The following is a 17,333-nucleotide window of genomic DNA, read 5'->3' as shown; positions in this document are numbered from 1 at the left end:
ACCCTGTGGGTAACACGTTCGATAGTTCACCTGAAAAGAAGATTGCGTAGAAAGAGACAACAAAAGCAATACACGAGAGGTGCCCGCATTATCATGTCAACTGAAGATGGAAATTAAGACAGTGAGGGAGTAAATTTTTGTCCGAAACATTAGCAAACTTTTTGAAAACTGAACCCCAAAAGTTCTGGCGCTATTTGGCGGAGCCAAATAATCACACCAAGTTGCAAGAGTACTCGTTGAGGATGAACACAAAGTAGGTAATTCTTTCAACGAATATTTCCAATCTGTTTTCATGAGAACAACTGCGGTAGGAATGCCCGAAACAGCTTTTAATTCTTTGATAACTGAGGATGGCGTGCTAAACCTGCTTCTATAGGTTGACTCAAAAATGTCGCCCGGTCCAGACAGTATCTCAAATGTATTTTTAAAATGTTATGCGCAACAAATATCCCCTTTACTACACGCACTTTTTGTCAAGTCACTAAAAACTACCACGCTTCCTACTGACTGGCTTCGCGCAAAGGTAATCCCTATTCACAGAGAAGGAAATAAAAAGCTGGTTGACAACTACAGACCCACATCTCTTGCATGTGCTTGCTGCGAGCTTATGGAGCACATTCTTAAAAAATCGATTATGAGTTATTTGGAAGCAAATAACTTATTAAATCCAATGCAACACGGTTTCCGGGAAGGACTATCGACAGTAACTGAGGTTTAACTACACATTAAATGGGTCCGAGCCCAGACAAACAGACACTGTTAAATATCTAGGAGTAACACTTACACGTAATTGGAAATGGGATGTGTATATTGATAATACCTGTGCAAAAGCTTTTAAAACACTTGGATTTTTACGAAGGAAATTAGCAATGACACCTGCTGAAGTAAAGTTGAACGCCTACAAAACCTTGATCAGACCCATCTTAGAGTATGGTAGCATAGTATGGAACCCTCGTCAACAGTACTTAGCAGATAGGCTGAAAAGGCTGCAAAATAAAGCATTACGGTTTATGTACTCAAAGTATTCTCGGTACGAAAGCGTCGGTGCACTTGGAAAGCAGGCAGGCATTCCCACTCTTTCCAGTCGGCGTCGCCTTGCCGCCATGAAGTTCCTTTTCATCTATCATGGGTCTGTGAATATCAACAAAGATCAGTACCTGCATCCACCACGTCGCCACACTAAACGAATAAATCTCAATAAGCACATTAGACAATACGTCACCCGTTGCAATACATATATTTTTTTTTTTTCCGTCCATCGATTTCTGGAATTTTTTGCCACAGGATGTTGTTGACAGCGATTGTGTGTCCAGCTTTGTAACCAGATTAGAATCTTTTTTTCGTCTTGTGCCTTAACGCAGAAGTTGTATGTGCTCTTTTGAAAGTTGGCCAGAATGATGTGTTGCGGAACAGTACATTGATGAGCAAATGTCTTGTATATAGTAATCGGAACTGTGGATACCCCTGTAACCCACACCTGTAAAGCCCTGCCAAGGCCTACAGTATTGCTAAATAAATAAAAATAAATTATTGAAGTACACAACTACATCAAAAAACAATATTGCGTTGGCTTCTGACGCGGCCCGTAGCTTTGTCCAGCACTGGGACTAAAATGTGAGACCACTAGTAGCATGTAAGAAGCTCTGCATTTCTTGTCTTAATCGCTGTTGGATTTCCCACATGCTGACAATCTGAGCCCCCATCAAACTGGCTTAATTTGAGCCTCAACTTTGTGCCAGTCAGCGCATCTTTTTTGTGTGCAACCAAGCAGTAACACGCATAGTACCTCTGGCCTGATAGAAAAGTGCATTGTATTTAACAGTTTCGTTATTTCAACAGATATTGCAGAAAAAAAAGATAAGTAACTTTTTAAATTCCAGAGTCATGTTTCTGCGACGGTGTGTGCTGCCCACTATGCTATCATGCCTCGCTTGGTAATTTGTGCATTTCGTGTGAGGACGCTGCACTCATAGCGAACATGGTTAGGAGCTGTGCCTGCTGTGTACTCACCAGACTTCTTCTTCTTCCAGGAAATGAAAGTAAACTGGGCCACTTCACCAGGCAACACCCCAAAGCTCGACACTAGCAGTGAGTAAATTTTGTATCGCTCGAAGCTGCCGGTTCAATGCTGTCCATGTGGCGCAAGTTTTGTCAACAGGGTAGACATGTTTGTACGTTTGAGACGGCATGAATGTTATATGTTGTACAGCAGACGTACACACAAAGGTCAGTCGCATCGCTAGGGGTGTGGCATGTGCTGGGGCACCTAGACGCATCCCTCTTGGCTGCATATGCTTTTATTTCGTCATCCATACTGAGCACGAGCAAAGCTGCACAACATAGCCATCAGAGAAGTAGAAGATTTGAGTATTTGTAAACTTAATATATGCTTGTTCGTAAATGGCACATTGTATACGTTTAGCACATCCACAAGAATGAAAAACAAGTTTTGAGGTTGAACGATTCTCTTGAGCATGCAAGAAAGCACCTTTTATTTTATGCATCACAATGTCCACAATTTCAGAAAGCATAAAATCAGTATGCAGCATGATCAAGTGCACTGCTCGCAAAAGAATAAGTTATTTGAAGTGATCTAAAAGCTGAGGAAAAAAGGGCAACATCATAGAAATACTTGCTATTTTTACTCATTTCTCGCTGGCGTGCAGCAGGCTCGCCAAGATTGTGAAGGGCTCACTTAAGAGGAAGCTTTAGCTCGGGCCCAACTCCGACACGGCCTATTCAAATACATGCAAAACACAAATTTTTTTTCTGAGATAACCACGGGACCGATTTTAATTAAATTTGTTGCATTTGAGAAAGTAAGTTCAATTCTAGTTACTGTTTGAAGCATAATTTCGATTTAGGGCCTGAATTTTGTTAAAAAGATTTTCGAGAGTTTGGAAGAAATAAAAGCAGGAAACGTCAAGAACAGATATCGCGGTTCTGTAAACCATTAGATCATTCTAAGTAGACTAATTCTATATGTCAATTTATAGCTTACGTGAATTCGTTATGTTGTGTGCAAGGGGTCTGCAAAAGCTGTATTTTCATATTACCAAATTTTTCGAGATTCATGTGTAACATCAATTTTGTCCGCTTTAGGTGTACTATTAGATGCAGTTCCCAGAATTGTAATATCATATATCATTGCTGAGTTACAAGTGGTAAACTTCATAGTTTCGTTTTCTGTAAATTCGAAATTTTTGCCAATTTTTCCTAAAAAATTCACGAGCTAAATAAAAAAATTCAAAACCAACAGTTACTAGATTTTAACTTTTTCTTTTAGGTGCAACAAACCTCGTCAAATTTGGTGCAGTGGTTGTCAAAAACGGATTCTCCTTTTACATGTATTTACATAGGAGCATAGGAGAGAAAAGTGTATAACAGCTGTGTCTTACCAGTACTCACGTACGGGGCAGAAACCTGGAGGCTTACGAGAAGGGTTCTACTTAAATTGAGCATGACGCAACGAGCTATGGAAAGAAGAACGATAGGTGTAACTTTAAGGGATAAGAAAAGAGCAGATTGGGTGAGAAAACAAACAAATGCGAGTTAATGACATCTTAATTGAAATCAAGAAAAAGAAATGGGCATGGGCAGGACATGTAATGAGGAGGGAAGATAACCGATGGTCATTAAGGGTTACAGACTGGATTCCAAGGGAATGGAAGCGTAGCAGGAGGCGGCAGAAAGTTAGGTGGGCAGATGAGATTAAGAAGTTTGCAGGGACAACATGGCTACAATTAGTAAATGACTGGGGCAGTTGGAGAAATATGGGAGAGGCCTTTGCCCTGCAGTGGGCATAACCAGGCTGATGATGATGACACAGGAGCACCCGAGCTAATGCTAAAGCAAGGGGGGATGCTAGGCTGAAGAGTCAACGTTTGAACCGCTCCACCAATTTTGATAAAATTTTCGGGGATGGTTTACCTTCTTGTCATTACAATATGTTCAAATATCAGCGCCCTAGCACAAAGAGAAAGCAAGTGATCGCTGTGAAAGGGAGCAATATTGTGTGTCAGTTTAGGAAAACTATCGTCTACAAAATAATGATCAAATTGTTTTTGATTAGATACCTTTTAGATAGATTGTAGTGCAGGATAAGGCCTGTTCTGCATTTTTCATGTCATTTTTGTAAAAATGGTATCACTCTGAAAACGAAGTTTACCTTTTTCACTGGCTTATGTCAAAGATCTGCTAAATTTTACATGTTGGAAAAGATGTAGGCATCTCGAAAGTACTTTATCTTGTTCCTCACAAAATTTCAGTCTCGAAACCACTTTGGAAGCAGCCTTTGGTGAAGCAGTTTGGAAATAATACTTTTCCTAAAGCTTTTGTTTTTGTAAAAAGTGCAAACTGAGAAAAATAAGTTCAAAGATATCGGAACATGGCATTTATTCTTATGATCGAAAACAATTAAAGTGCCCTGCTGCATAGGTCGGGCCCTCTTTCGGGGTTTCTTGTAAATCTAACGACTCTCCATCACAATGTAGGCACAGAAGCGACGTTACCAACGGCTTGATTGCTGTAAAATTGCCGTTTCACGAAACGATACCCGCTGAGCTCCGGAGTTTCTTTGTTCTCGTCGTAGAATCATGACCCTAGCAAAGCAGGGCGACTTTCCTTTCAAATGCTGTCAATAGGCACCCATTACCTATGACAGAACCAGTAGTTTCCGCAGATGGCAAACCATCAACAGAGCTTGAAGAGTTTGCATTGATCACTGACAGCAGGCACGGGTCTTTCAAATGCACAGGCAGACAGTCCTCACTTGCAGGCTGTCGCCCACTGTTGTGCATTTGCGCTTTCCGAAGCTTCTCCATGTCGACAACTTCATTACAGCCATCTTGCGGTCAAGCCACCAACCCCCCACGCTTTGTAACAATTCCTCTGCAGTTGCCGTGGCCAAAAATATGCCCTTTTTTTTTTCCCTTGGTGCTCCTGTGTACTCTCAATAGGTCTTCAGTGACTAAAAAGTGTGAAAAATAAGCTTTCTAACGTGGGCATTCACTTTGCGTTTCGTTTCTTGCCCACTCTGCGGCCGCGTCTGGAAAAAAGTGTTCAGAGTCGCGTTCGACAGAAGATGCGCCGCCAACTTGTGAAAGAAATTCATTTTCTTCCTTTGTACTGCTCAGATGACAACCAAACTTGGTGAGAAGACTTTCTACTAAACCAGCAATTCAGAACAACTCAGAATAAAAAGCATGTCTTTTTTTTTTTTTTCACCGAAATTGATATTGTAGCCCCGCATCCCCTCTTAAAGGGACACTAAAGAGAAAAATGATTTCTTCTGCATCGGTAACTTACCTTTCTACGATGCCAAAAACAACACTCTTACCACGATAGACGCTTGGTTGGCTAGAAAAGGTGCAAGAATGGAAGACGGGTGCGGCGCCTCCTTGAAGTTCCTGCACCTGTTCGCTGTGACGTCATGGATTTTGATGGCATCTCTTAGGGCCTGCTTAAGTGAATGAAGGGAAAATCAGACATCCACCCGTTCGTAGCAATTGCTACAAAGAAAACCCAAACGGGTTCCTCGAAAGAAAAGCCTCATAGTTGAAGAAAAATTCGTCCTGGTCCGGGACTCGGAACCTGGGACCATCGCCTTTCCGGGGCAGCCGCTCTACCATCTGAGCTAACCAGGCGGCTAGCAGATGGCAGGGTGAAGTCGAATTTGTCGACAACACGAAGCAAAGGCAAGAGTTAGACGTAGTTGTTCTGCGTAAACCCGCAAGTTGGAGAGAAGTATAAGTGCTGCTTAAGTATATAGTGGTACAGATTGACGACATTGTGTTCTAAAGGAACCAAATATTTAGCATGGCAAGTTTCAGCCTGCTCAGCCAACGCACTGGGCCAACACAGCCCAAATGCAAAAACTTTGGAATCCCTGAAGTCACACTGACTTACCGGCGTCGGGGTTTCGGCACGAAATTCAAATACTGATACTTCGACCTTCATTTTCTCATCTAATAATCAAGCTATTATTTTAATGACTGCCTGCAGAGTTCTCATACAATGCTTTATTAGTCTAAACTGATTTATTGTTTTGCTTTAGTATCCCTTTAAGCAGAAACGTGTCGCTCTAAACACCTGCAGCCATGCAAAAAAGAGCACATGCCGCACACAGGTTGACCAATTTAATTTATCGCTCGGTCTGCACGAGCATTTTAAACTGAAATTTGTGCACCTCTGTGCGACATGTGCTGTTTCTCACGTGTGCAGTACGGTGCGCAGTTTGAGTGTAAGTCGGCATTAATTGAAATACGGTACCGCCTTAATTGTTTCTCAAAAGATCTAAACTAGCACAATGCCTGATTTTGATTTAAATACGATTCAAAAGAACACTGCTGAAAGTTCGCCTCCCCTCGCAGTTTTCAAAAATAGTGCTGGACACTAGGCATTTCAATTTTCAAACTAGTACTAGTCATTGTACAAACTGGCAGAAGCATAAATGCGCAGCACGGCCACTGCATAGCCATGACATGGACGTTTGCTGTCAGTCGGGCTAAATGTGAAACCACAAGGCAATGGTAGAGCAAACTAGGTACTAGAGATTTTGAGTGTGCTATCTGCAAGTAGAAGGCCCGCTGCACACTCACACAATGCTACTGGCTCCACAATTTTTGGAATTTAGCTTAAAACACTGTTTAACACTAGCATTCAGCACTGGGGTCAAGGCAAATAGCGTTCTGCAAACAGACTCTTGAAGGTGCATTTTAGTATAGCATCCAGGATGCTGTTCAATTTCTATTGCATGGTGCACACAAGCAGTGTTATATATTTGGCAAGCTTTGTGTGTGTGCACGAGAAGCTGGGAAATGACTGCTGGGAGCACCTTGTATTTGGACTTTCCATGCTGGCGAAATTAGTACAGTCCCTCCACCGTAGCCCAATCTCCAGTGCCATCGTGCCACTTCGCCAATGGGTGGCGCTGCTAGTAGACTGTTAGTCACTGCCTCGTTTCAAAGGGGATGCCAATAAATCGTCATTGCCTCAGTGAACTAGGGTTAGATTTCCTGTCTATTTGTAATGGGTAAAGGGTGCAACAGAAGCTCTCTGGGCTGATGTATGCTGACGGCATAGCACAACTAGCAGACAATGTAAGAGATCTACAAAGGAAGCGACGTATCAACAAATCTAGGTCTGAAATTTAGCACAGATAAAGCGGGACGTTATTTTTAACCCCTTGAGGGTCGAATTCTTTTGAAAAAAACTTTCCCAGGTGGTCAAATTCAGGGTGTCTAACAACCGGGAATTATCAGGGATTCTCGATATGTCTGGAAAACTCAGGGAATTGTCAGGGAAATTACAAAAAACGTGGTCAAATCGGGGAATGTGGCCGGTGAGATCGACAAAGCGATGAATACGATCTACGACTCAATCTCGGAGGCCGCGTGCAGAAGCGCCGTTGCTGCACACAGCGTCCCAAACCGGCACGAATACCGCGCAAATCTCTGAGGCGGTGTGCAACAACGGTGCTGTTACACACGGCCTCCGAGATTGAGCCGTAGATCCCCGACTCCATGCATCGTAGCTCTCTGCAGTTTAATTGCCACTAAGTGGCGCCAGTAACCAACCAGCAGCAAGCGATCTATAGAGGCAACTGTCATCATCATTATCGGATGAGTATCGCCATCTCTCCATTTTGTGGTAATATTTGACGTGCTCGTGGGTGCACTTGTGTATGTTGTGCTTTGTTCGTGGCGGTGGCATTTTGATAGTTTTGTTTTGCGGTGAGGCTACTTTTGAAGACACTCGAAATCGGCGATGTCACAGTCGACGAAGTGCTCGTTCAATGCTGACTGGACCAACGCCAACGTATCCGACTTCGCGAGCTGGATTAATCCTGTGCCCAACGATGTATATAGCGCACAATGCGCAGTGTGCTGCAAGACGTTTCGCTTGAGCAACATGGGAAAAACCGCGGTGTCTAGCCACGCTGCAAGTGTAAAGCATAAGAACGCCATGAAGGCGCTGGAAAGTGGCTCCCAGACACGTGTATTCTCGTTCTTCAAGCCAAGCAGTGCAGCCCTGTCAACCGCGATGACCGTCAACGAACGGGCGAAGAGTGCAGACCCCTCATCGATGCCTCCTGCTACATCAGCACCTGCACAGATCACGGTACGTGGTTTTCTGTTGAAGAAAGATGTTGCGAAAGCCGAGATCGTATGGTGCATGAATGCTGCAATGACTCATGCATCCCTCCGTTCCGTGGCATCATCGGCGGCGCTCTTCCCGTTGATGTTCCAGTCTTGTGCAATTGCCAAGAAAATGCAATAAGGAAAAGACAAAGTCAGATATACTATCTGTCATGGCATCGCGCCATTCTTCCGAAAAAAGCTGCTATCAGCTCTTGCTGAAGTACCGTACATAGCTGTAGCATTCGATGAATCACTAAGCAAAGTAGCGCAGAAAGAACAAATGGATGTGCTGGTCAGATACTGCGATTCGGCTGACGCTACTGTAAAAACTCGATACCTGACTTCATGTTTTCTCGGCCACACCTGTTCTGAAGACCTGACACTTGCTTTCAAGAAAGCCACAGAGGACATAAAGCACAAGATATTGCAAGTGTCAATGGATGGTCCAAATGTAAACTTTAAGTTTCTTAGATCCCTTACGGAAGAACTCACTTGTCATGACAGTCGACAGATCCTGGAAATTGGAAGCTGTGGCCTACATGTGGTTCATGGTGCCTTCAAAACAGGCCATGCAGCAACTGGCTGGAACTTGGTAGTATTTAGGCGGAGTATTTATAACCTTTTCAAGTGTGTTCCAGCGCGCCGCGCTGATTACATTCGCATCACAGCAAGCACATCGTTTCCGCTCAAATTCTGTGCGGTTCGATGGCTTGAAAACAGTATGGTGATTTCAAGAGCTCTTCAAGTACTGCCACACTTAATAAAATACGTGGAGTGTTCAGCTAAAGACAAGAGCAAGCCGAAGTGCACCAGCTACACAACAGTTGAGACGCTAGTAGCTGACATGATGCTGCCGGCAAAACTGGATTTCATGCTATCAGTTGCTGAGGAATTTAAGCCATTCCTGACCGAATTTCAAACGGACGAACCAATGGTCCCCTTCCTTGCCGCAGCATTGGAGGCTGTCCTGCGATCACTGTTGGGAAGGATCATTAAGCAAGAAATTTTGCGCGCCGCTGACACGCCGTTCAAGTTACTTAAAATAGATTTGGAGAAGCCCGAGAACATCGTTTTTGTCAACTGTTTTGATGTTGGTTTTGCTGCCAAGAGCGAACTTCGAAAAGCTGCAAAACCATCTCAACTTGCACTGCTTACATTCAAGAAGGAATTCATTTCTTTTTTGAAGGTGTGCTCGCAGAAGATTATGGAGAGATCGCCTCTAAAATACAGGCTAACAACAGGAGTGAGTTGCCTGGATCCAGTCTGCGTCTTGTCAGTGGAGGTTGGCAAAAAACGACTAGTGATTTCGCTGGAAATACTCGCAGAGCACCGGTGGCTGACCGGCTTAGAAGCAGAACGGGCACACCGATCCTATGTGCAAGTCTGTTCGCTGAGCTCTGCACAGCTACTTCTGAAGAACTTTGATAGGACAGCACAGAGACTGGATACCTTGTGGTTTGAGCTGTGCTCACGGAACCATAAGGAGTTGCTTATCTTTGTCAAGATCATCCTCACCATGTCCCATGGCAATGCTGCTGTCGAAAGAGGTTTTTCTGTAAATAAAGAATGCCTCATAGAGAACCTGAAGGAAGAATCTCTCATTGCGCAGAGAATAGTGTATGATGGAGTTTCAGCAGCAGGGGGTGTAGCCAATGTTGACATTACAGACAGTATGGTGGAAATGGTGCGTGGCGCAAGTATTCGGTGGAAGGAGGAGCTCAAGAAAAAGAAGCAAGACAGGCTGGATGCATCTAAGGCTGAACAAAACGGGAAAAGTGCGGCCACCCGCATCAAGGAACTCCAACAAAAGAAGCAAAGGCTCATCACTGAAGCACAGAATGAGGCGTCTCTTCTCCAGGAAGAAATTGATGCTTTAAAGTGAATAAATGCGCTCATAATCTCGCTTTGGCACTGCAATAAACTGTTTTGTGAGTGGAATCGTCTATGTGAATTGTGCCTCTGTGCGACTCTCAAACCTTCTTTTTTAAAATTCAGGGAATTTTTATTGGAATTATCAGGGAAAACCTGGAAAATTCAGGGAATATCTATTAAGTAATTTATTAGACACCATGCAAGTTGCCTTATTGCGCATCTTGAATGTATAAAATGTATAAAGTCGGGAATAAATAGTAAAAAAAAAATTAGGAACAGTATTTTGGTGTCGGCATCACTCAGAACTGCAAAATGTCCAGTAGTATTTCAGAGTGTGGTACTCCTCAAAACACGGTCCTACGCACAGCGCCTTATCGCAGTCTGCACACCTAAAATGCATGTTTGTTCTCCTCTTGGAGTGACGAGTTGTGTTGGCGCACACATGACATCTCTGCGTGTGGCTGCCTTGGGCAGAGGTCTGAGGCACCTTCTCGCGTAAGCGCGTTGCCGCAGAAAGCGAGAATACCTCGTGAGCGGCGGTGATAAACAAACGTAAGAGCAGCGCCAATCAAGATAGAAATCAACTTCCGCCGCCCGTGAAAGAGAATGCCGACTAAGAGAAAAAATCACGTTTCGCGCGCCTCCGTTGCAATCACGCGGCGGAACCTAAAGCGCGTTGCCTCTGAGAGCGAGAATACCTCGCGAACGCGGTGATAAGCTAAGAGCAGCGCCAGTCAAGATAGTAATCAACCACCACTGCCCATGCAAGAGAGTGCCGACAAACAGAAAAATGACGCTTCGCGCGCCTTCATTGCGATCACGCGGCGAAACCGAAACCGCAAAAGGGGTGTTGCCGCAGTCTGCGCGACGTGCTGAAGCTATAAATCAGTTCTGCTTATCTCCCCAAGAAGGTAGGACAAATTTCAAACGCTTCTTATAAGTCCTGAGAGGTGGCAGCAACTCCCAGTGAGCACGGATCGTTATTATGGCGTGAAATTTCAAACAGAGGTTCGAAACCGTTCCTGTACGGCAAAGACATTGCGGGACAGAAAACCGCCGCCGTACATGTACGGCGAAAACCTTCAAAGGGTTAATGATGACAATTGCTGTATGTGAAATCAAAAGCAAGTCATATCCATAGTCAGCCAGTATAACTGCACTCGCCAATATAATCGGAAGATAAAACGGAAGGTTGGAATACACTAGTAATGATACATGCAACACTTTGGGGCTACATTAAAGATGAGGTGGGGCGTGGAATCTGGAAAGGAGTAATGCTGCCGGCCGTGACGTTTGCAAATGCCATTCCAGGCTTAAATATTGTCAGGGTTGGAAGTTGACCAGAGATCCTGTAGGCTTGTTGGCTTTGGGAACCCACGGTAAAACCATAAATGAGGCAGTGCATGAGGACATGGGTTAAGCCTTTCTTGAAGGCAGAGAAGTGCAGAGTAATATTAGTTTTCAAGAAAGGCTCAGGAACATAGATGAAAATAAAAGGCTGGCCAAAATGCTCAAATATCTGTACCTCAGTAGCGTTGGATACAAAAGGGAGGGAAAGGTCAAGAATGTTGGCCACCAAGTGCAGGATAATAGAAAGTGTAAATAGACAACCTGGAATCGTCAGAAAGTAAGTGAAACAGAGACCTGAAGTTGTATGCAAATGATGAGAATGAAGAAAACCACGGATATTTACAATGGCAAGAAAAAAAAAAATGAAGGGGCTCTTATCCCTGTGTGGATGAATACAAAAGCATTGTGACTGCCATGCAATGCTGAGGCATTACGCCATAACGCAAGGTCATGGGTTCGACTACCACCAAAGGTCGAGGGTTCGTAGCCTTTTTAGACCATCGTGTGGTCATGCCCACAACAGCAAATTTTCTTACTCATGAGCCTTTTAAAGATTTCGCAATAAAATTGGGAGAATCTGTACGATAACACAAAGGGCAGTTGGCGTTGCTGTTTGAGGCTCTAGCTAGTTGTCTAAGGACAGAAACATACCGGAAATAGTATTGACAAACAGGGTGAGGCATTTCTGCTACAGCAAAAATCTGGAGACCACTCAGCACGTCCTAATTGAAAACTGAAAAATTGCTGGGATATATCCTGCTACAAACTGCTTTCCCTGTGCCATCCTGCTCCAAAACACAGTATTGCACCAAAAGTGCCCCAAACCAGTCACTTCGATGTTTTACTTTCAAATTTAGTGATTGTTGTATTGCCTACAAATCTGATCCAATGCACCATAAGCATCTGAGAAGTGCAGCTAGCTTGACGCATCTGTTTGCTGCTGCCGCTGGATGCCGGTCACCACGAAGATGTGAATCGCTAGAGACAGTCTCTAGTGTGTTGCAAAGGCGCACAGGGCCTAATTGACAATGTGTTGAAATTGAGGAAGCGTCGGCTCAACTGAAACCGTGGAGAGCCATTGGCAAAAGGCAGCATAGAAGCTGGCAGAGGAAAAGGCTAGCCTTCAGTGCAGTCTGTCCTCCCTGAATACACTACTGACCAGTGCCAAGGAACTTATCAGCACAGGAGTTTTATCATAGCACGATACTTCAATGCAGTCGTTCAGTATATGAATGACTGTCTGTTGGGCCTTTTCGTGGAGCTTCATTTTTCAGTCTAGTTTCATTGACATTGTAGCTTGTAGAAAAACAAACACACGTGTTGGTTTTGTCTCTACATGTGAAATTTTCTGTTTGCTTGCTGCATGATGGCGACATGTAGCAGACGACATAGTGTACAAGAGCTGGAAGCGAAAGCGTGACTATTGCAGCACAGCACCAACGGAGTACTCCACATGGCAGCAAGCAAGTCTGTGAACAGAATTCTCAAGCCAACAGCATGTTCTTACTTAATGGTACCCTTCTTCCCGACCCGGGCACACAAGGGTTGTACCCTCCCACGTCTAACCGTACACGCCTTAGCCATGTCCGGGGAAATAGGGATCCTGGAGGTTGAGCCGAAGCCGGGTGTCTGGACCTTTACGTCCCCTTTGCGGAGGCAACATGTAGACAGCACCCCCGAACTCGCCCACCACGGGGAAATCAGTAGTTTAGTTGCCTTTTCCTGCATCTCTCTTTCTCCAACCTACGTCTTTCACTCTCACTTTCCGCCTCTCCTGTCTTCACTTTGTTTTACTTCCAATTTCCCAGGCAGCAAAGATTAACCTGGTGTAGTTTATCCAACCTTGGACCTATTAGGTTATAGTAGCTACGTACAGCCGCCGAAATTAAGCATCTGTGTATGTATTTATCATCCTTCCCCCCTCTGCCTGACGCCCCCTTACCAAAAGGGGGTGCATCGAAGAAATATTGCAGTTTTTTGGACAATTCAAAACCTTCCCACAATTTCACGTCATACATAGTAAAAACCCTGAAAAGACTGTTGGAATGATATCACCTTTCACAGGTGCAAGAAGTCTAATCTAAACAAGTGGGCCCAGATACAAAGTTACACAGATGGCGAGCGGCGACCTCCTGCTTGAGGTCTGCGATAAACATGACAAACTCCCATATCTAGTCTCATTCGATGGTGTGAACCTTACAGGGACTCGTCAATCCGTAAACACAAGCAGAGGAGTGATTTCCGACAATTTGTTAAAACCTGACCAAGGAAAAGTTCCTAGAGAGCTGGAAGGAGCAGAACGTTACCACAGTAAAACGTTGCCACAGTTTGTTGTCAGGTGCAGGCTGATTGGTTGTTTCAGCAAAGTCAGGTGAGCGACAACATCCGATTTTGCTCAACCAGCCAATCGGTGCGCGGCTGATGATGCACTATCCCCGCTGTGATAGTATCGCCGAAGTGGATCGTTTCAGAATGCGGCCCCTGATGCGGTGGGTGCATAAAGGGGCAACACCGCAGCAGACCCCGGCAGCTGCAGCCGGCGTTGCTTCGCCATCCTTGAAGGAGGGGTCGTCGACCGCTGGGTTGGTGACTTTCAAGGCTTTGCCTCTTCAGGCGAGGCCCATCCCGAAAACACCCCACTCGTGTAAGTGGAAGTCCAGCAGCTCCCAGGAGTCGATGGACACAACCCCTAGCCAGGCGGTGCATCCAGCACCTCAGGAGCAGCGTGATTCTCGCGACCGCTCCAAGAAAGACAAACCCCCGATTACAGGACCTGGAAAGGCCCTGTAAGGCAACTTTACACACAACACAAAAGCAGACAATATAGATACACAGATACTATACTGGAGCACGAGATGGCTTATGCACAACCTCGATGGCATTAAAGAACTTTTACACAAATACAATCCAAATGCGCAGTGTGTTCAGGAAATACATCTTAAATCTACACAAACTTTCTCCGGCAATACGCTATTTTCCGGAAAGGCCAAGACAACGCTGTTGCATGCTCTGACGGTGGAGCTATAATAGTCAACAGAGGTGTTGCCTGCCGGCAACTTCAACTCCGAAGTCCTCTCGAGGCAGTTGCTATCGAAGCAGTGCTATTCAATAGTCACCATTATGTCTGTATACGTCCCCCCAAGTTATGAATTCCCTAAACATTTCAAATCTTTATTAATGAGCTCCTTCATCCTTACATAGTCGTAGGTGATCTAAACGCGCATAGTGCTCTGTACGGCGGCTTTCCCTCTGATGTGAAAGGACGAATAACAGGAAACTTCCTTTTTTTTTTTTTTCAAGGGCCTGCTTGCTTAACAAGATAAAACCAACATTCTACAGTCCTACGCTCAAAACATTTTCTTCCGTAGACCTAAGCATAGCGTCCAGTACAATTGTGCCATATCTGGAGTGGGATGTGATTCAGAACCCTTATGGAAGTGATCACTTCCCCATCGTTCTAAACCTTACATAACAAAATGAATGCTCTACAGACGTTTCGCGAGCTAAAACACCTGCCCTGGAATGATACCCGTTTACTTTGTCTAGACAGTGCAGTGGCATACATAATAGCTTTTTATTATTGATACTTCAACAGTATGTAGTAACTTCTAGGCGATTAAGTCGCAAGGTAGAACACGCTGCCATGCTAAACGGGAAAGTTGACAAAAATGCATTAGTAACATCAATTCATTTACAGACAAACGAAAAGGCTGAAACGGGGAACAAAGGGCCACGAAGCTCCTATACGTTTAGTAAATACACAAGGAGACAGTCTTGGGGACCAGGCAGATTGTCTAGGAGCACATTTCCAGTACATCCAATTACACTTATACATTTCTAAAATACCAGCGACAAGTAGAGCAACTGCCTCTGGGTCAGAAAGGCACACCCTATGAGAAGTATGCAATAGTTCATTTAGCATGGCGGAGTTCCAGGCCTCACTGAATTTTTGTAACTAGTCCACTCCAAGAAGTGACAGAATGCATGAAATGATCAAACACTTACACCCTGAAGCCCACAGAACACTACTGTCACTCTAACTCCATGTTCGTTGCCGGCTACATTCTGTCCATCCGGAAAAAAGTAATTGTAATTCCTATTCTTGAGAAGGGCAAGCACCCTTCCTCACCCAGTAGTTATAGGCCTATAGCTCTGACAAGTTGTCTATGCGAACTATTTGAGAAAATGATTAACCAACGCCTCATCCACTTTCTTGAAAGCCACAGAATACTCAGTCTCTTATAGTGCAGTTTCAGGAAGGGAAGGTCCACAACAGATCACCTTGTCCGCATCAAGACAAGTATCCGTGATGCCTTTATGCACAGTTTTTCTTGTCAGTATTTTTAGACATTGAGAACGCATACGACACAACATGGTGTTTTGGAATTCTCTGTGGCTTGGCTGGAATGGGAGTTCGAGGCAACTACCTGAACATGATTCAGAGTTACATCTCCTATCGCACTTTCCGTGTTAGAGTTGGTAACATTCTGTCTCATCCTTTTACGCAGGAGGCTGGTGTTCCACAAAGTGGTGTGCTCAGCTGCACCTTTTTTATTGTCAAAGTAAACTCGATCCACACTGTGATACCATGTACTATGTTTTATTCTGTATATGGGAATGACTTCTAGATAAGTTACAAATCACGTTATATAAGTATCTGCGAGCGGCAAGTACAGCTTTGCTTACATAAATTTTCTAAGTGGCCGGACGAAAATGGTTTTGAACTAAACCCTCACAAAAAGTATGTGCGTCCTGTTCTCCAACATGAGAAATGCCCTGCCAGACCCTGTAATAGATCTTAATGAAGACTGGCTATCCGTGAGCCATGAACACAAATCTTTAGGGACCCTTTTTGACAGCAAGTTAACTTTTGTATTGCACCTGAAGTATCTTACGGCAAAGTGCCTCAAGGCTATGAATCTGCTGAAGCTCTTGTCACGCACATCCTGGGGAAGCGACAGGAAATGCTTTATAAGCTTGTGCAAAAGTCTAATATCACATCTTGACTACGGAGCCATAGTCTACACCTAGTGCTTTGAAAATGTTAGATCCTGTCCACCACTTAGGCATCCGCCTTGCTACAGGCGCCTTCAGAACTAGTCCTGTGCAAAGCCTGTACGTTAAATCTAACGAATGGTCTCTATACTTCCAAATTAGGTATTGAAGCTTTTCTTACGCCTTGAAGGTAAAATCAGCAGTAGACCATTCATGTCATTCAATTATTCACGACTTGTCCACGGCCATGCTGTTCCATAACCACCCAGACACTAGGCCTCTTCTGTCGCTCCGTTTGGATGCACTCAAAAGAAACAGGCGTCCTCCTTATAAAGAATGTCCTAGTGGCTCCTTCTAGGCTTTCACTGCCTTGGAACTGGCAGCCCATCCTATGTAACATCTCTTTCATAAAAATATCAAAACAGGTACCTGATGCACATATACATTCGCATTTTCTTGAACTTCGGGAGAAGTATTCCTGTACTGATTTTTATACGGACACTTCTAAATCTCCTGCTGGCGTTGCTTACGCAGCACCAGCAGGTCTTTTTCAATGTCGGGTGCACTAAATCCACATACAAGTATTTTTACGGGGGAAGCATACGCAATCCTCTCAGTATTTAAACACATAAAGCAAATGAGTATTACAAGAGAACTCGTGTTCACAGACTCATTGAGTGTCGTGAATTTTGGCGAATTGTTTTTAGGTCCTTATACAGCCATGGTACATCTACCACTTGTCACTCATTTATTTAATACAAAATAGAAAATTCATTACCATATATCATAGTGCTCTTTGACTATAACTGGCCCTTGTGCCATTAAACACCACACATCATCGCCCTTCATCCCCGATAATTGTACTGCTCATTTGGGAAGAAATTTATCATTGAAATTGGTTTCGTGAAGGACTGCATTGATGACGGGCACCACGCCGCTTTCACTTTTCTGCAAAAAAAAAATGAAAACATATTA

The 17,333-nt window shown here is 44.2% G+C and overlaps 1 protein-coding gene across 5 annotated transcripts in view; it reads left to right on the top strand.

Annotated features, from left to right (window-relative positions):
* Positions 1-17,333, top strand: part of LOC135920263 (nucleolysin TIAR-like) — a 260,801-nt gene that overhangs the window by 118,912 nt on the left and 124,556 nt on the right. For all 5 annotated transcript variants that reach the window (XM_065454431.1, XM_065454432.1, XM_065454430.1 and 2 more), the window contains one exon: positions 2,031-2,088. In XM_065454431.1, the coding sequence (XP_065310503.1) occupies positions 2,031-2,088 (58 nt within the window). The remainder of the gene's footprint in view (positions 1-2,030; positions 2,089-17,333) is intronic.

Source organism: Dermacentor albipictus, chromosome 1, assembly GCF_038994185.2.
Source record: "Dermacentor albipictus isolate Rhodes 1998 colony chromosome 1, USDA_Dalb.pri_finalv2, whole genome shotgun sequence".
NCBI lineage: Eukaryota > Metazoa > Arthropoda > Arachnida > Ixodida > Ixodidae > Dermacentor > Dermacentor albipictus.
This window is presented reverse-complemented; position numbering and strand designations above follow the sequence as displayed.